The 20344-nt window shown below is 34.4% G+C and overlaps 1 protein-coding gene across 1 annotated transcript; it reads right to left on the bottom strand.

Annotated features, from left to right (window-relative positions):
• Positions 1-1990: 1990 nt before the first annotated feature.
• On the bottom strand, positions 1991-13069 carry LOC149565934 (xylose isomerase family protein). Its single transcript, XM_089819408.1, has 20 exons — positions 12978-13069; positions 12378-12494; positions 9954-10028; positions 9710-9839; positions 9469-9560; positions 8823-8873; positions 8572-8651; positions 8357-8411; positions 7961-8062; positions 5707-5758; positions 5371-5416; positions 5204-5259; positions 4441-4492; positions 4156-4235; positions 3906-3976; positions 3753-3793; positions 2958-3057; positions 2774-2845; positions 2558-2635; positions 1991-2440 (listed from the first exon to the last, which is right to left on the bottom strand). Exons 1-20 carry the CDS (start codon positions 13062-13064, stop codon positions 2405-2407), a joined length of 1473 nt encoding a protein of 490 aa, XP_089675534.1. The 5' UTR covers positions 13065-13069; the 3' UTR covers positions 1991-2404.
• Positions 13070-20344: the final 7275 nt, after the last annotated feature.

Raw genomic sequence — 20344 nt, 5'->3', positions numbered from 1 at the left:
CAAACAAATTTTTTGATAAAATAAAGAATGAGTTTGAGATGAGTATGATTGGTGAACTAAAATATTTCTTAGGTCTATGACTATGTAAAACAATAGTGGTATTTTCCTATCATGGACTAAGTATTTGAAGACTTGTTGAAAATATTTGGATTGGAAAGTTCTAAGCCTAGTTGTAGACCTATGATAACTGGTCACAAGTTATCTAGCAAAGAAGAAACACCTACAATTGAGCAAAATAAGTACATATCCATGATTGGAAGTTTGCACTATATGACTCACACTTGCCTAGATATAGAAAATGCAGTTGGAACAGTAAAAAGATTTCAAGCAAATCCTAGAGAAGCACATTGTGCAACAGTAAAGATAATATTCAAATTTTTGAAGGGTACAGGTCTTCTTGTACAATTCCCTAGAATATTCAAAACTTGTTTGACACACACTTTATTCTTCTCAAATCTTCTTACATGTCATGCTCTCATTTTATAACTATACCATCCTGATTACTCCATTCAAGAAAATTCATCATCACTCTTTTGTCTTCAACCACATCGATTATAGCAATCATCTTATCACCCTTTTGTCACAGGTAATCTATAAAAAATATTACCTAATCATAGAGGACAATGTGCAGACAGAGTATCTAAGAAGTGGTTTCGGATGTTTGGATTGTGTCACTTAACAGGGATAGAATCATGAAGAGCGAAGTTAGACAATGACAGTAGAGAGCCTGATGATGATGTCAGTGAGTACACAAGGTCAGAGGTCACATGAGAGAAGAATTGTAGTTACTGTGAGCCAACAGTGTTTTGCAACTATGAAAAATGTGTGATGAATTGTAATATCTTAATTAGGTCCTATTATAATTAATTGGGAAAGCCTCAAGGCTGACTCAGTAAATTATTTCAAGGATATCGTATAAAAGAAGGTTATTTTCTTTTTGGTGGGTGAAGTGTCTAAGTGTGAATTCTAATTGTATGCAAGCAAGTGATATGCAAAGTTGGTAAATGCGTGTAAGCGATCCAAGAGATTCTTGGATGTGAAGTTGGTGATCTGGTATTGAGATCTAAAAGAGGTTTGGTCCGGTCAAGAAGACAAAGGAATTCAAGTTATTTCATTTCTATTATTTTGATTCTGCAAGGAATAATACAAAGATCAGTTGGACACTGAGTTTGGTGGTCTTGCCCTTGAAGTTGTTTGAACAGTGAGTCCTTCTGCCTTCTACAACTCCTAATAGGGTTGTAATCTCCTAACAAGAATTCAAAGTCTCCTAAGAGGGACTGATATGTACTAAATGCATTTGATTGTTTTCTAATAGAATCCATCCTCTTACAAGAAAGTTTTATATTAGAACATCTTTTGTGGATACCATCCCCACTAGGATTTTCCCTCTGATCAAGGGTTTCCCTAGTTAACAATATATCTGGTGTTATTGTGTATGTGTATTTTCTTATGGTTGTTGATCATACTTTTCACATGGTTAAGGATTAATTAGGTTGATAAATATTTTAATAGTTTGATAACTGATTCACCCCCCTCCCCCCGCCCCTCTTAGTTATCTTGGTGGACTTTACTTTCTAACATGTCCTTGGTGCAGACCGGAGCCAGAAGGGCTTCTAGTGTGGATGGGGCCACCTAGTGATGGATCTTCTTTCACATCCACCAACTTTCATCCTTTGAATGGAAGAGGCCTTCACCACTTTAGAAGAGAAAGCTAGAGTTGTACTAACTGTATAAAGGTAAATGGAAAAAGCAATTTCTTTTGTCTTCCACAAGGGTCATCTTACACTAGATTAAGGTCTAGTTTAACAGCGACCCAAAAAAACAACCTTTAATTTAATTTCATCTCCAATTTCCTTTTAAAAGCCCTATGTTCTCACAAAAAGCTGCTTTTCAGGTTGTGTATGATCCCATTATATCAATGGCAAGTAAATTATTTCTAAATAACCCAAATACCAGACCAATATACCAAAATCAGGCAACAACACGGTCAAAAGCAGAATACTCAGCGTATTATAGCAGAACCAGTTGTAAAATATAAAAATAGAACAATGTATACCTAAATTCATCAAGAATAAATGCAGCGACCATATTTCCATAGTAGCCAGCTTCCTCATACCAAGAAATTAACAAGGAGAGCAAGTAGAACATGTTTGATTCAACGGTCCACCAAGTTCAGTATAAAGTATAGACACAATCCCTACAACTGCGATATGTTATTTTACTTATTTGCATTTTGAATGTCACTGAAACATAGCTAGGCAGCAGCAGTAAAATATCACATGTTCCATGGGTATCCTATCACTATACAAAAGAAAGAACGTATTTCTCTCTACACCCATCATATATGGCTCCATAATTCCCATCCTAATGACATGTTTAGCTCCATCTAGGCAACAGCTTCATTTTACAAGTATGATTGAAAAATCATCTCAGCAAGTTCCTGAAAACAGGAAAAAGGGTATTAATTGTTTTGCAAGACATCCCTCAAGAAATTGGCATACTGTTGAAATAAAAAATAGCATATTTCAATTAATATAGAAGACCAAATAAAGCTGACCTGTTTCCCTGAAGTAAGAGGAGGTTCACCCCACTCTTTGACTTTGTTCTCAAGTTCTCCAAAACTGATCTCTCCTTTCTGCAAGGAAAAAAATCAAGACAGAATTTCAAGAAGGTTCAATCCTGCTAACTGCATCATATTAATCAGTGTATGTAGCAGAATTGGCAAAAGAATAAATAAATAAAACTACAAAATATGAGAACAGATTGCAGTGACCTCAATCTGAGTTCCTATTTCAGAACTGAAGGTTTCATAACGTTTTTCAACAAGCTTTGTCAATGTCCCATCCTGAGCAATGAATATAAAAAATCATCAATATTGCAAAAGGTTCAACGGGAACGCAATCCTAACTATGGAATCCTGAAATATAAATAAAAGCTAGTATGCACAAAATATCAACCTGCAAGAGTTTAGCTGCATTCCTTAAGCCTCTTGCAAGAGTGTCCATGCCTGATATATGAGCAATGAATAGATCTTCTACATCCACACTCTCTCTCCGCCTATACATTAAAAAGTTAAATAAATAAATAAAAATAAAGTACAAGCTCAATGCCAATTCAGAATGGCAATAGAATAAAATTATAAATCATCATCCGGGACCACTCTGCAAACATACGTAAATTTGAAATAACTTGCCCCTTCTTTAATAACTTTTAGCTACATATGTCCAAAAAAAAATTCTTCTAACATTAGGCTAAGCTTTACAAAAGACATTTAGACAATTTACAAAGATCAAATTGCTAAACTAACACATAAAAAAACACTGAAATTAGCATTATTTTTGGTATTGATGAATGTAGTTCAATAAATTCAAACAGATACAGGAACGAAGAATCCAACGTGGGTCTTCTTCTAACTGTTCTCATTGAAATAACAGAAAATGAAGTGGTAATTTCACGAGAATATACTCAACAAACACATGTTTGTAACATGGTCAAGCAAATATGGTAACTGTTCCAGCCACAAGACCAGAATCCATTAAGATAGTGAGCAGTTTAGCAATACAAACTTGCTTGTCCATTGCAAGGTATGTAAAAACAAATATCAATATCACCAGATAACAAGCACAACAATCATGCCTCTTCTCATCCGAATTATTGAACATTACAAAAATCTAAATCTAAATCTTTAAAGAGAGAAAGCTGTTAAGACATATTGCGCTGAAAGACATTGTGCTGAAAATGTCAATACTCACAATTTTGCATCGAAGTTGAAGCCACCAGGTGCAAGCCCACCCTGCAAGGGAGGGATAATTTGTTTCATGAGTGAAGGACGTTCACTGATGAAGACGCTAATATAACACCTCCAAACTACTTTGTAGTAAAGTTAAAGCAAAGTTCCGACTTACATTCTTGATAACAGTCATCATGACCAAAGTTGCCTCTCCAACATCCACAAGAAATTGATCAGTATCCCATCCTGACAAAAATGGGATTAGATAACATAGATTAGCATCAACAAGGAAAGCAACCAGCAGAAACAAGCAATTATGTCTAGAATTAAGTGTGTCAAAACTAAAAATCTATACCAGTTACCACCTGCTGCTTATTCCTCACAAATGAATAATATTCTTCAAAAGAAAATGTCAATCCAAGTACCTGTTTGTGCATCCCCAGTGTTTGCATCAATGTTACCAAGCATCCCATAAATTCGTGCAATTTCTAACTCATGATGACAGCTGAAAAGAATACAAATTAAATCAACATCACACATTCATTAAACTGTGCTTTTTTTATTCTAAACAGTAGTATAGAAGAATTTAATCAATCAACCCTAGAATATCAGTTCAGGATAGAATCGACATATTGCTTCATTCCTGAATCTTAAACAGGATACAGAAATATTTATACAAATAATAAAACAATGGAGGAAGGGTTCCTTACCTGTGCCCTGAGAGGGTTGCATGATTGCACTCAACATTCAATTTGAATTCTTCTGAAAAATGAAACCAAAGGAAATGTCAAAGTTTATGTATAGCCACCAAACAAGGAGAGAGGTGCAGAAACCTTAACTTTAAAAAAGATAGACAACAAAATAACTGGTATGAAAGATACAGTGATTCCAAAATACAGAAAATCCCATATGCATATGACATAAGAAAACACAATGACAAAATATGCCAATAATATATAAAATTCAAAAAAGCAGAAATTTCTTCAAAAAATAAAATTCAATTTCAAATATAAAACATAATCTAAATTAAGAAGAATGCCAAAGTCAAATCTGGGCCTAGAACATTATAATTTATAAATAAATAAAGTTATAAATAAATAAAGACGTAACGGAGGGCCTATAAACTGTCAAACAAAGAAACCAGAATGTAGGAAGAAAGGGAAACTACAATAACTTGATCGACCTTGTACTGTAGTGTTTGAACAATTTACAGAATAAAACTATCAATATTTTTTCTTTGCAGCTGATTATAAAATTTAGCAATTCAAGACAGCAATATAAAAGTTGTAATTTAAGACGTTAGACAAAATATAAACACCAGAAATATTATTTTTGATCGACAAAAGGAATTGTTAGAAACAAATGCCAGGACACCATATGATATTTACAAGAATATCAGAAAAATCTGAACAAAAAATATGCAAAATGTAATGTTCAAATCAAGGAACTTATGTTAATAAAATGTTTGTACACCTGCAAGTCCATATCTTTGCAAGAAGCCCATTGTTGTTGCAGCATCCCAGTCATACCTGACAACAATTGTTTCAACTTTAAATACAGAAAGCAAAATTTATGGGAAGGGGGGCACAGAAAGAGAAAATGATGAATTCATATCAATATGATCAAGGGTCAATAAGTACTGGTGTTTTGTAGGCTCTTGTGGCTTAGGTTCAATCAGAAGTGTCCCTGCAAACCATATTCAAAAAGATTCAGACATTACAAAGTGGGAAAGAAATTCCGTTCTAGCAATATTCCCATTTCCAAACCACACTTTGACCTAATCATTTATCTTTCCTACTCCATACTTGACATTTCATTGGTCAATACTATGCAGTGCTTACTCCCACTTATCAAGGCATCAATCTCCAAATTGTCAATACTTATTTGAAATTTGTCACTACTGAACTTTCGTTAACATATAACCGATGAGTTCTTTCTAAAAATAGAATAGTGGTGAACCAAGATAATAAAATTACCATTAAAACCAATAGTTTTCTTCCAGTTGACAGCCCCTTGGAGAAATTTAGCCTGCAGAGTTCCATATATTTAGAAACTTTTGGTTGACTTCCGTCAGTAAAAGCTTAACTCAATGTTAACTTTAAGCAATAACTTCTCCTTTCCCCATATTTAATCCTCTACATTTAGGATGAGCATGAATTTGCTTATAAATACAAAATGTTCATAGAAGCAAACACTCATATTTACTAATTAAAGAGTGTGAAAGTGCATAGTTGAAGTGTGAATGATAATGCAAGTAACTATCAAATTATAAGCAGCAACCAAAGGATGCAAGTTTTTATCTATAAATTGTGTTTATTTCGACAAACTCTTTCAGAAGCTTCTGTCTATTATGAGGCCAAACAAATGTGCGGATTCACAACTAGTCAACCTGTAAAAAAACAAGGAAGAAGAGGCAACGGGGCAAAAGAGCTACTATTGAACAAGAAAATCACATCAAATTACAAGGCCAAATCCAATATCGGGGAAAACTCAAAAATTCAATCTCTATCTTAACTAGTTCTGAACAAAAATCTTTCCTTCCCAATGACTCTAATCTCCAAGATTTATGTATGCATATCTGTGCAGTTGGCTTATAAACACAATGATTGTACAAGCAAGCTCTTTTATTTAGAGCCAATAATGTAGGAGTGGAATTGCAAATATCTTTACTATTAAAAGCAGTAATAAAGGGTAAAAGTTGTATTCTACTTATTGTGCTTCTCACCATTAACTTTTCAAGAGGATTCCACAGACTCACAAGTCAAAGTCACTGGTCAATCAAAAGCAAACTGTGGGCTTTACCACTTGCCAACCTCTCCATTATAAAAAGGAAGGGAAAATTCCCAGGCACAATAGCTTGTTGGTGAAGGTTTTGCAAATGGGGTTGCAAGCAGAGTGGGTTTAACAATGGAGGAAACTCCGTAGTTAAGCACACTCAAGCTGGAGTAGTATTGGGATGGGTGACCTCCCGGGAAGTCCCAATGCTTCACCTCTGTGATCATCACCTAGATCCAATGAGTGCTATGTGTTCCAATTATTCTCATGAGAGATGAATTCGCGTTGAATCACTACTTATGAAACATGGGTCAATGAGTTTGACTCAAAAACTACACAGTTAAATCCTGATAGCAATATCACGATTTGACTTGCTGTGGAAATTATCTCCTACTTATCAATTGATGAGCTTAAGGGGCTTTCTAATAAATGGTTCATAAGGCACAACACTTTGTGAAGGTTTTGCAAAATAGCTACTACTAGACAGGAAAATCATTGCGAATTGCAAGGACAACCCCAAGCCCTGGGAATTCTTATATGAAGCAGTATAAAAATGTATGGACAACACGGACAACTCACATGGACTTCACTGGCAATCATCCACTCACATACATCAACAGAAAATTCATTAAGGGAATGTTGTCGATTATAATAATTACCATGCATGATTTTGTGAATATGTTCATTCATTAAAAATTAACTATTAAATTCTTGGACAGTAGGAGTGCATTTAAATATCATGCAAATAAAAAAAATTATGAACTAAATGTGTCTGTTAAAACATTGAAGTTCAACAAAAAAATGCAAAGGGGGATTTTTTTAAGAAACCACTGGTGCTAGCTTTGAGATTCTGTTTGAATCGGTATTTATCTAAAGTTTACCTCTCCTCAGTGTTACTTGCAATGGTTTCAATATATTACTGTTAAAAAAACGTTAACTATAGTAATGCAAGTCACCATAAAAGGGTGAAGTTTCAGAATTCAGAAGCATAAGATCAGGTTATTGTTGAACAATTAAATTGGGCATTAGACAGAAGTTCCGAACATTGGAATCTATGGTAGTATATTACAAACAGGGCTTTTGAGTCAACATACCTTGATAACTACAAGTCTGATGTATAGCAAGTAAGTCATTTATTAGCCCAAGCGAACATTGTACCACTAGAGTAATAAGAAACTTTTATCATTGCAATCAGATTGTAAGGAAGCTCTTTATCAGAGGTGTGACCAGCATCATTCTGATGAAGGGAGCATCCCAGTGTACATACCATATGATCATGTTCATTTTTCAGATCAGTAATCAGAAATGTTTGGTAATCCTCTCTTCCACCCCAGAAAACAAAGTTCATAGCTACCACTACAGTAATTTTATCATTGCAATCAGAGTGTATAGAAGCTATTTATCAGAGGTGTGACCAGCATCATTCTGCAGAAGGGAGCATCCAAGTGTACATACCATATGATCAAGTTCTTTTTTCAGATCGGTATTCAGTAGTGTTTGGTAACCCTCTCTTCCACCCCAGAAAACAAAGTTCTCTCCTCCAAGTTCATGTGTCACCTGCAAGCAATAAATGTGATGATGGGCAATACAATGACTGGTTACTTATCCAAAAACAGAAAACATTGACTTCGGTATTTCAAACTAAAAATCCTGTATCAGAAACCTGACACATGTCATCTAAGTTGTTATATGCACTTTCCTAAATTCAAGGCAGGAATTTTTTTTATTACAGAATGAACATTGTATACTTCCTTGGAAATCACAATAAAGACCCAATGACCCAGTTAAACAGTGCATAATATTAATGAACAAACAAGATCACCAAAGGACAGAATTGACTACCAACCGTACCTCCATTGCCTTCTTGACCTGGGCTGCAGCATATGCATAGACATGCACATCTGGACTGCATCAATGGGAGAAAAAAAAAATTCAACTTATCAGCATCAAACTTAAAGAAGGGCAGCATGAACATAAGCACACAGCTTAGGATCCAGTCCAAGTTGAGAAACACACAGCATAAAAACTATACAGTAATTGAACATAGTGAATCTTCAAATCAGAACCTTGTGGCACCTCCATGCATGTAACGAGGATGCATAAACAATTGGGCAGTTCCCCACAATGGGTGAATACCAGTTTGTTCCTACAGATTAAACAAATAACTGATTACATCAAGGGGGACTCTTAGAAAAGACACTCCAGAGCTAGTAAATTAGAGAATTTATTACAAAAAAACACAAACTAAAACCTAGGCATTTGGTATGACTAAAAAGAAATTAGAATGATTGGAAGAAGCTTAGAGTGAAATAGGTACCTGAAGCTTCTTTGCAAGCGCCACAACAGCATCAAGATTGGCATTCGACTCCTAAAATGAAATAAATCTTTTATTTGTTAAGAATATGGATTTAAAGATTACTTTTACTGCGGTATCCCTTCGAAACAACAATAGTTGAATACAGACACTCACACAAAACACAGTGGCAAAAAGAAAAAAGATTCCGATAACTGCATCTCTCTACAGGTGTTAATAGAACAAATGTAACATGACTACCATAATGTCAGTAAATGTCAAACATCTAAAGAACAAACAATTGACGCTGCAGAAACTTTGGAATCATTTTAATCTAAAAGATCAAATATGTGAAACAACAAGGCAGTATTTCAGCATTGTTATCCTTAAAATTATTAGTAGTGTATATTTCGACTAATACTACCCATGAAATCCTTAATTCAATAGTATCTTAAAAACTCATTATGATCCAGCAGGACAAAACATTTTAAACTGAATCCAGTAGTAGTTTAATGAAAATTAAAAGCTTCTTGTTGACTATACAATTCATTGATAATCCTCTTACATGAAAAAGATTACTCGAATAGTAGTTTAAGGGGAAACAAAAGCTTCTTATTCTGGCTAACCCAAAATGATTCTCTAACATGAAAAAGCTTCTTGTACCACTCACCATGAGTGTTTGACCATCAGGGGCAATATCACGGTCATGAAAGCACCAGTACTCCACCTCTAATTTTTTTAAAAACTCAAAATTTGCTTTCACTGCATTCCAAAAAATAAAATAGAAACAAAAATTATGTCATGCTCAGCTTCAAATCCAACAAAATTCAAACCAACTTATCAGGCACACCAATATTTGTTTTCCCATAGGCCAATAACAAAGAGAAACTGTCAGCCAAAACTGTTCTTACTTCTTCTTAGAGCCATGGATAATGAGTTAGTGCCATCTTCCCATGGCCAACTTTTTGTTGGAGCCCCAAATGGATCAGCTCCAGTGCCACGGAATGTGTGCCAAAAGGCAATGCTAAATCTCAACCAATCCTGCAAACATATCAAAGTAAAACCAATGTCTCAGTCAAGCATCATTGATGTAAAACTCTGTAAGAGTAGTCATATGCTCCACAGAAGAAATACAAGAAGCAATGACTTGCAAACCTTCATTTTCTTTCCAAGAATCTCTTCATCTGCATTGTACCATTTGTATGCCAAAGGATTCTTACTTGACGGACCCTGCCAAACCCCAATGCAATGGGACCTTAGAATGAAACTGAAAAAACATTCTTTACCACTAACAACAGTAAAAAATAATTTACAGTTTCATTTCATTCCTGTTTCAAAAAGGCAATGAATATTACAATGTATATGCATGCAAATTAAGCGTCCTTAAATATCCTGAAACCAGCTGAATCTTATAATGACACCCATTATAAGCTCTAAAATAATATGCCATACATTGATCCCCTAATTAAATAATCTAATTTTAAAGTAACAAGAACAATGTGATCTCATTTTGGTTATTGTCTAGAGAAAGGTGTTTCGAACTATAGTATCAGAGCATGTTCCAAGCTCTCTACCTTCTATCCACTTGTATCAAGGATAACTTATTCATGCATGTATTAAGGATCATGTGCATGCATGAAAGATCAGTTATTACTTGGTGAGTCTTTGATGAGTTTGTGGACCATCATAAATGCAGTACATGGGTTGTGCTCCCCCCATAATTATCACACCACAACCTGAAACATGTCTGATGAAGGTATGTGTCGTCTTATTAAAATGGAAGCATTTAAAATCTGAACCTTTGAGACATTAATCAATTTCTTTTTTTAAATTAAAAAAGTATTCCTTGGTATAAGTGTGTTGCGCTCAAATGCACCACATATTCATCACACCACAATCTTACCAGATGTTCAATGGAGTTCTTTACCATCTCAATACAGTGGAAGTATTTGAATCTTTTATATATTTGGATTAGGATTTATATTAGGTCTGCACTCTTAAGACTTGTATACACGGATTGTGCTAAAAAGTACCCCATAATCTTTACACCACAACCTCACACATGTCTAACAGTGTTATAGGCTATACCTTATTATGGTTGAGGTGAGGGGAACTGAACCTTGAACACAGTATGTTGTATACTTGGAGTACACTCTACAGATTGGTAAACATGGGCTGTGCTCAAATATACCCTACATCATTAATCAAATTTTTCCACATGCCCAACAGGGTTATGGGTCACCTTATTACAGTGGGAGGATTTGAACCTTATACACATTATGCGGCATATTTTGACAGCACTCCTAAGATTTGTAACCATGGATAGAACTCAAATGTACCCCATAATCACTGAACCACAACCTTGGACATCTCCACCAAAGTTATAGGCCACCTTATCTCAAAAGGGGGGATTTGAACCTGGGTCAAAGTGATAAGAAGTGTCCCATTGCATAAGTATTTTTCATTCTAATAAAAATTCACTTGAGAAATGAAAAACATAAGTAGAGATGCCTCACATAAGTAAAAACAATTAGTACAACGGCATTTGCCAAATTGATATGCATTATTCTGTTTTATTTTGAACAAGTAGAAACATCCAACTCAGGTTGAAGAACAACTTGATGGGTTGAAAAAAAACAGTAAACTAAGTACTTGACAGAAGAATTTGAAAAAGAAAACCGCAAACTGCTGTTACAACTCAATTGACTAGCGTAAAAGGAAAATTGGAAAAAAATGTTGTAACATTCAACGAAATCTAGTGACCATGGTTTTAAACCCCCTCTAATGAGTGCCAGAAAAAAAGAAACAAAAAGAACAGCACCATTAATTCAATAGAAAAGGCTTACGAGATGGTTTAACATGGTAACACAATGTCCCAGTGAGAACGATGTCCCTGGCCCAAACCTTTTGAGTAAAAACATCAGGACTAGATTATGGGAAAAAATGAAGGGAATAATTAAACGCAGTGCAGTCTGGTGAGTGGCAGAATCTGGAATGATTCCGTGCTAGAATGAATAATGGTGGGTTCTGTCTCACTCCCCAGAAACATTCTTCACCAATATAAAAATAGTAATAAATTCAACAGAAAATACATCCATTACTGGGAAAGTAACAATCCCAAAATACCCTTGATCATAATATAAAATCATAATGGGATAGGTACTTGAATCATAGAATCTTGTCACTTTAAACTATTCTCTTTTTGCTTGGTAAGTTTTCGGTACGGCAAAGCATTGCCTGTGATGCAGTATAGGTTAACCTCAAAACACATACTTGAGATTTGTGATGACCCACCCTATGTTCACTTACAAGAACATTAATACATGTCCACATGATATATAAATTGTCTCATTTCTATGAAGGATATTAAATTAGCATTTAAGGAAGGAATTTTAACTTAGACCATGTCATTCAAGCTAGTGCCCAAGTGGATGGGGAAAATCTTATTCCACGGTAGTTACCAATCAGACTATTGAGCTAATACCATCAGTAAGGCTGAAATATTTGAGCTTTGAGCATTTCCAGCTTTAAAAAAAAAAGTAAAAATCAATAGTCATTTATAAAGATAAACTCACATACCTCATACTTAATGTTCGGAATTCCAGGAAAGAATTCCCCTTCCCACTCCTGATGAAGCCCACCATCAGATACCAAACTGGGCTCAGCCCGGCATGTATGATCAGCTATCAACTCACCCTGATCAAACAAAACATCCATAATTTTAACGATTATAATTTATAGCATATAAATAACTTTTGTTAATTGATTTTGAGGTCTTTTTGAAAAGTTCATATACTTGATAACTAAGTTAAAGATAACACTAGTTTATAGAATTTAGTATACATTATTGACAATTATTCCTGGATATACCCGTGCATATATGTTTTAATAGACCAGATTCAAAACCTCAGTAACACCGCCTGCATTTTTGAGACATTAATATAATCCTCTTGTAGACATTTTATTTATTAAATTAAAAAGATAAAAGCTCTGTGTTGAAACTTCATATATTCCGTCGCGGGCTAAAACTTAAAGTAAAACAATCGCATAGCTTAAATAGATTCGAAATAACAAAATTTCCCAGGAAAAGAAAACAAAATCAGTGGTTAACCTAGTGGAATATAATCTACTGTTGTAATATAATTTGAAGAGAGAGAAAATTAAATCGTGCACACACACCTTAGAAAGGGTTGCTGCAAAGAAACAAAAGAACAGGAAATACAGACGCATCGCAGGTTGCATTGTTCCTGAAAGAAATTTGTCCATTCAGTCGTTGTAAATAACCACAGTGAAAATATATATATGATGTGTAATTTTGTCAAGGTAGTCGATCCCTCGACCAGTGCATTGTTAAATTTAATGTGTATGAGTTAAGCGTGCCAGTCAATCGGCATTGAAACCGGATATAAACGGTATATAAATCACATCTTGTAGATTACGTGTATTGGATGAGGTTAAGGCAACGGGTTCTTATCTAGGTGAATCGGAAATTTAGGTTTTTCTATTTTTTTTTTAAAATTATTTAAGTATTATACATAAAATTATTAGTTCCTGCCAAAGGCAAGAATACTTATGATTCATGTGAGTGCTAATATGACATTAACACTGACCAATCAAATCAAAGAATTTAAAACATTATATGAAATTTCAAATGTTTATATATTTCTTTTTCAATCATTCTATTGATCCATACTATTTTTGGTGGGGAAGAAAATTAATTTTCTTCAACAATAATACAAATATTTTCTAATAACTTCATCTTGCATTAATGAATGCATTAATTACAACTTTATCCTTTCCACATTTGTGACAAGTTGATAAGATTTTTTTTTTTCAGTCATTTTATCTTCCACCCCACACATGTCTAATCAATATTAATTTTCAATAAAAATATAATTTCAATATTTTATATCTTTCTATTTGAATTTCTAATTTTTTTAAAACTTTGATTTTTTAATAAAAGTTGTTAAATTATTAGTGTTATTTTACTTTTGTACAAATAAATTAAACAATATTATTTTTTAATTATATTTTATAATAGTGTTTGTAATATGTATAATTGATAAGTGTTACAATTTGTAAATTATATCATTTATTATTATTAATATTTTATATTTAAACAATTTAGTTTAAATATATTTAAAACTTAAATATATATTTTGGTATTAAATTAATAATTATATTTTACATAAAAAAACATACTGAAAGAAATAACCACAAAAAAGAAATAATTCAATTCTAAAAGATATGTAAATTATTATTAAGTTTTTATAAACTATGTATTAAAATTAAATAGTTATATTCTATTTCTTGTTTATTATATCATATTTATTCATCAACATCAAATTTATATGTATTGATCGTTGGGGGGGTTTTTCCAACTACTTATGGTTCTCTAGTAGCATGCATAACATGCTTAAATATATAATGTGATACTCCAAATGCTTCGTCACTTCTTCAAGTTCTATAATTCAAATATTGGTATGGATAACTTTCCTCATTGCACAATGTAGAAGGTGCAAAGTTTTCTAAAGCATATGTATTGATCGTAGTATGATATTAGGTACTTAGTGCCATATTGGGGACTTTGGCCTCTTATTCTTGGCCTTAAATGCCCAAATATATAATAACACGAGAACTTAACAACAAAATATGAGCCATCCTATCAGATCACAAGTGCATTTCTAGGCAAAAATTAATGCATTCGCAATGTTAATTTAGAACTATTTAACCTTGTTCTCACTCATCTATACCTCTACAACCATTATGCATTGGGCAGGAACTATGACGCATTGTGTCTCTTGTTAATGAATGTTAATTAGTCAACAAAGCATTCGTGTCAAGAGTGTCCCATGTTAGTGAATTTGTTTGGCATCATCAAAAAAGTTATCCAAGTGAATTTGTTTGGCATCGTAAAAAAAGTTATCCAAGTTTGTCAACAATCTTCAAAATTATGTTTATCAAGCAATATTCTTTCATCATAGTCTAGCAATTGCATCTTAATGTATACGCATGTGTTGAAGAGGTGTGGAAGGTCAATTAATGCAAATATTGGTCTACTTTTGCACACATTCATGTATATTATGAGGTCAATCAATAGTTCATCAAATGATGTTTGTGCAACAAAGGTTTTATCGAAGAAGTAACAGCTTCAAATTAACTATGCATCCACTTGGAATGATCCAAACATAATTAAAGAGAAACCTATGAACTTGGAAGATAATTAGTCACCAATAGATTTATATTATGTTTGCAATAAGGAGGGAGGTAGATAGGGGTGGGGAATGAGGTGAGGGGACTGGGGATTCATGTATGTGATGAAAATTTCATTTTAGACAATGAATATTATGTTCTTTCATTTTTGTTCATGACATTTTTTGTATTTCTATTGCAATTCTTTTCATGCTTTGTTCAACATAAATTAGTTAGTCCCTTAGCCAAGTTATAGAACATTGACTGAACTCAAATAGTTTAGTTTTAGCTAATCCAATTGTTATTTCCTTATTTATTTTTTAAACTTTATCGTACATAGGAGAGCTCCATTTTTAGGTTAGTTTTCCACACTTCATCTTGCGCTATAGTTGCAATGTCCTTTCCTTGTTGCACTTTTATGTACAAGTTTGAAGTACAACTTCTTTATGTTTAGAAAAGTCGTTGATATGCTTATGCAATTCTTGAACTTCAAAATGAACATCAAATCTTGACATCATTTCTTAAACAATCATTAGTATACAACCTTCCAATTGATACCTCCTTTTAAACACGTTATAATTCAATATTGTGAAAGTCAATTTCAAAAGGAACAAATCTAGGCTATTAAAACTTCAACAATTGTCTAGGCGGAAATCCCCAATAATCATTAGGGGGTCCAATAATTGTGATGTTTTTGTCGTGTTTAGCCCTAATTACTAATATTAAAGTAACCTCAAGAATTGTAACACATGTACCTATAGTCGATCGCACATTTACTAATAGCCAATCATTTTTTAGAATTTTATTGGTCATTGACCCATTTGCGTACCACTATTGGGACATTTCATAAAAACTATTGTGATATTTGGCCACAAGTATTGGCATCTTTTAGTGAAGGACTATTTGCATAAAACATAGCACATATCAGATGGTGCTTTGAAAGTAACACTATTTGACCACTTAGTGTTCAACAATCTTTATAGAGAGATCTATGAATACCCAAAAGTTGAAACCTTAGCTTTAAGTGTTGGAATTACAATAGCAAAGGTAAACTTTAGAGGGGGGGGGGGGGGGGGGGGGTGAATCAGTAGTTTAAACTTTGACCCATAAAAACTTTCACCACACATCCATCCCATACATTCAATAAATAAATTGAAATACCATGTAAAGCATGTACATCTAAATCATGAAAATATATAAGCATTCACACACATATGACACTAGATATGATTACCCAAAAACCCTCCAATGAGAAGGTAAAACTGGGGTGGAGATAACACCCACAAATATTCACTACTGCAGTGATAAAGTGTATCCAATGAAGGTTACAATGTTTTGATCATGAGACATGATCTACCCTATGAAAGGTCTGCCCTGTTAAAGGCTTACAAAGACTATTAGGTCTCACCCTATTAAAGGATTTCAACACCTTGTTAGAAGTGTGTCTTGCTAAAGGACTTTAACTCACAATTAAGTAAGCACCTTGTTAGAGGATTTCAATATAGCATGTTAGAACTACTCTGTTAAGAGATTTGACCGATTCACCTGCTAGAATGATTCAGCAATGATCTTGTAGTTAACACTTGATTGCTTGATAATAGATCACCTCTAAACTGATGTATTCTTGATCCTTTTTTATTAGATGTATCTCTGTTGTATGCTCTTCACTTCCCCTGTTCTCCTTTAATTGATTCTGCAATGCAATCTTATATCATAACTCCTTAGTCACCATGAATGCTCTGTTTGCACATGCAAACTTCTCTCTTCGCTCCTTCATACACCTTCTCCACACTCTGGATAGTTTAGGGTTTGTCCTCCTTAACAAGACATAGGTGACTTAGGGTTAGGTATGAATCAACGGCTATGGTCCATCTATTTTCTACTTAAACCTTCACTTTTTCTAATTGGCTACATGTAATTGCATTGGGAATCCAACTTAAGATTCACCCTTATCTCCAAGATATTGTAATTCATCTTTAAGTCAGCTCAAAAATGATTTACATAGTAGTTTGTGCCTTTACAAAAAACTATGTCAAAACTATCTAACTCGGCATCTGAAGTCTCTGATGCTTGGCATAATCTATCTTCTATACGGTGACTCAGCATCTGTATCACTCAGCATGCACTACTTGCTTGGCTCCTGAATCACTTAGCATGCACTGTCTGCTCGGCACTTGAGTGACTTGGCACATGAGTGGCTTGGCACTCATTGTGGACTTGGCATGCTCTATAATATACATGTTGTGCTCAGCATGTACTGCTTGTTCGGCATGAACTAAGTAAATGACATAAGTGTGCAAACACTCATTAGTCAAAACCAATTTGAGATCAACAATCTCCCCCTTTGACATGAGTCTCAAAAATACTTGGTCATGCATTAACATCCTTAATCTTACGAGCATAACATATCTCTTATTCGGCTTATGTTAAAAACTTATAAGTTTCAAAATTTTGTAACAACTTAGATACCTCAAAATTTGATAACTCCCCCTAAGTTGATAGGTCTATTCTATACTCAAAAATTATGTACTCTTGTTGAGTAATTATGTCTCAACGGATACTCTTGGACTTCATGTTGTTTCTCTATCCCTTTTCTTACTCTCCCCCATTCTTCTCTATCTCCTCTCTATCTCTCCTAGAATCTATATCTCCCCTTTTCTTACTCTCCCCCTTTTTGACACTTACGTCAATGGGCTATACACTTATAGTATGTTTGTGCAGAAAAGATTTATGGACATCTAGTATAATCTTGATAATTGCATCCCAATTTTCGCATGCTACATCCAAAGACTTGATTTGGATGGCCAGCTTGGCAATAAGGTGGACTAGGTCATCTAATATTGAAAGATTGGGGTCTTTCTTCATAAGAGTTTCAGCATAGCCTAACTCCTTGTGCAAAATTTCCATGTGTGGGGTGAGTGTTGTTTGGATGTTAATCAGTTTTGCCCTTATATTGGCTTCATCTATTGATAATGCTGCTAACTAACTCTAGGTTTGTAGCAAAGTTCTGAAGTGCTTCTCACTTTGAATTGGTGTCATAGGCAGTTTTGCACTTAATGCATTGATTTGACTTTCCAAACTCAAAATGTGACTTTTGGTTTCTTGGGTGAAGAGCGTTGGATTACACAGTTTAGTGTACAACGATAAAATGTTCTCAAGTACCTTTTTCACATCCTCAACCTTAGTTGCCAATGAAACTTGTGTGATTGCTATGCCACCCGATATTTTCTCATTCACTTTATTCTGAAATTTCTTTTTTGACCATTCTAACAATTTTGCATTTGTGTCAAGGTCTTCATCACTTACCTTTTCCATTATAGTTGTCAGTTTTTTAATGAGTGGCTTGGTCTCATCTAGATTAGGCAGACTGAATGCATCTAAAAAGATGTCTTTAATATCTAGCAATGCTTGCTTCTGCTTGTGCTCCCTTCTGAGTAGTTCTTGATGCTTCTTTCTTGCTAGGGCTTGTTGCAATATACCCATCTGCTCTATGGTCATTGTGTCATGATCATATTTTGGTAACACACTCTCTTCATCAAGGCTTACATCTCCATATTGTACACTTCTTCTACCTTTGATGAGCTTGGACTCGACACTAAGATTTGCAATGGTGTTGCATATGTGCTCAGCTTCTAAAGAGTATGACTTGAAGGTGTGCCAAATAACAATTTTGCATTTTTGTCAACGTCTTCATCACTGACCTTTTCCATTATAGTTGTCAGTTATTCAATGAGTGGCTTGGTCTCATCTAGATTAGGCAGATTGAATGCATCTAAAAAGATGTCTTTAATATCCAACAATGCTTGCTTCTACTTGTGCTCCCTTCCGAGTAGTTCTTGAAGCTTCTTTCTTGCTAGGGCTTGTTGCAATATACCCATATGTTCTATGGTCATTGTGTCATTATCATATTTTGGTAACACACTCTCTTCATCAAGGCTTACATCTCCATATTGTACACTTCTTCTACCTTTGATGAGCTTAGGCTCGACACTAAGATCTGCAATGGTGTTGCATGTGTGCTCAGCTTCTGAAGAGTATGACTTGAAGGTGTGCCAGATTTTGGTAAAGTTACCAGGGCTTGTATTTCTACTTGCTCCTTCACCTGTGATGTAAACTCGGTCTCTTCAGGCTTGTCCTTGTGTTCCATAATGCCTTGACTTGCACCTTGTACTTGTGCTGGAGGTGCAGATAATATTATCTAACCTGTTTGACTTTGTTCTTCTATAGTGGCTTGGGTTTCCACTATATCCTTCTCAATTGTATCAACCTTTTCATTTGTATCAACATTTTCTGATGTAGCTTCAGGTACTTTATCCAAAGGTTGTACATTAATGACTTGAAGGGTGATGGTAGGTGGTTCTTGTGTATTCATCTCTTCCCATGTTGTATTAGTCACTGATTTTTGGATCTCATCTACACTCACCAATATAGGATTATCACATAGTTTTGCCTACAGTGTAATTGATCAAGTATCTTCTTGAGATCTTCCTCTATAAGGGGATTAATTTTCTGAGCTATGAGATCAAAAACATCCTTTATTGTTACTGTTTTAGTATTTTCACTTATTACATTTTGAGGGTTAACATTAGACAATTGTATATCTTGTACACTTTGTTCTTCTTGTTGCTTTGCCTTAGCTGTTGCCTTGTCATCTATGTTCATTTTTGTCCCTCCCTTAGCAGTGTCTTCATTTTTATCATCTTCCTCATCATCTTTCACCTCAATAGGCTTTTGGTCACCTTCCTTTACTATAGCAAGCCCATAAGTTATCTTCCACGTTTGTGTGGACTTCTTCACAACATCTTCAATGTTATTTTGTGGTATGTTGAAGGCTCTATATTTAGGTACAAATTTGATTGCATACTTCTTCATAGCCTTAGCAATTTGTGCTTTACTAAGTTCAGGCATGACTTGGGCAAGTGAAGTCTCTCTTATTTGTCTCTCCAAGTTCAAACAATAGTGCCATAAGTCTTCTCAACTCTCTCATATAAGCTTTTTGGCATAGAGCTAGCAATTTCTAGTGGAGTTTTCTTAAATTTTTCCATCATGGCATATATAGCTTCCTCCACTTGATTCTTTTCTACTTTACCAAGGTTATCAAAATCAACATGAGAGAATCCTGACAAATCTGCATTATTCTTAACATTTTCACAGAGATTCTCTAGATCTGACAATTGATTATGACTCAGCACTTTGAATTGGGTATTGTCATCTGATTCTAATTTCTCCTCATTAGATTCAGCTTGCGCAATGTACTTCCTCCTTGGCTTTTTCTACACTTCACCTCCCTGCTCTACTGATTTGATCTTCTCTTTGAACTTTTGAGCAATCACATGTGCACTAGCCCTTGTAGT

This window comes from Cupressus sempervirens, chromosome 3 (genome assembly GCF_028749045.1).
Source record: "Cupressus sempervirens isolate cs-2001-9-10 chromosome 3, ASM2874904v1, whole genome shotgun sequence".
NCBI classification, from domain to species: Eukaryota; Viridiplantae; Streptophyta; class Pinopsida; order Cupressales; family Cupressaceae; genus Cupressus; species Cupressus sempervirens.
Note: the sequence above shows the minus strand (reverse complement) of the source record. Positions and strands in the feature narration are given on the sequence as shown.

Excerpts from the sequence above, each read along its gene's own strand:
- LOC149565934 (XM_089819408.1), bottom strand. The coding sequence starts at position 13,064 with ATGGACAAATTTCTTTCAGGAACAATGCAACCTGCGATGCGTCTGTAT. Across the intron at positions 2,636-2,773 it reads AAATAGGAACTCAGATTGAG|AAAGGAGAGATCAGTTTTGG; the intron begins GTCACTGCAATC and ends TTTTCCTTGCAG. Across the intron at positions 2,441-2,557 it reads CTCTTACTTCAGGGAAACAG|GAACTTGCTGAGATGATTTT; the intron begins GTCAGCTTTATT and ends TCCTGTTTTCAG.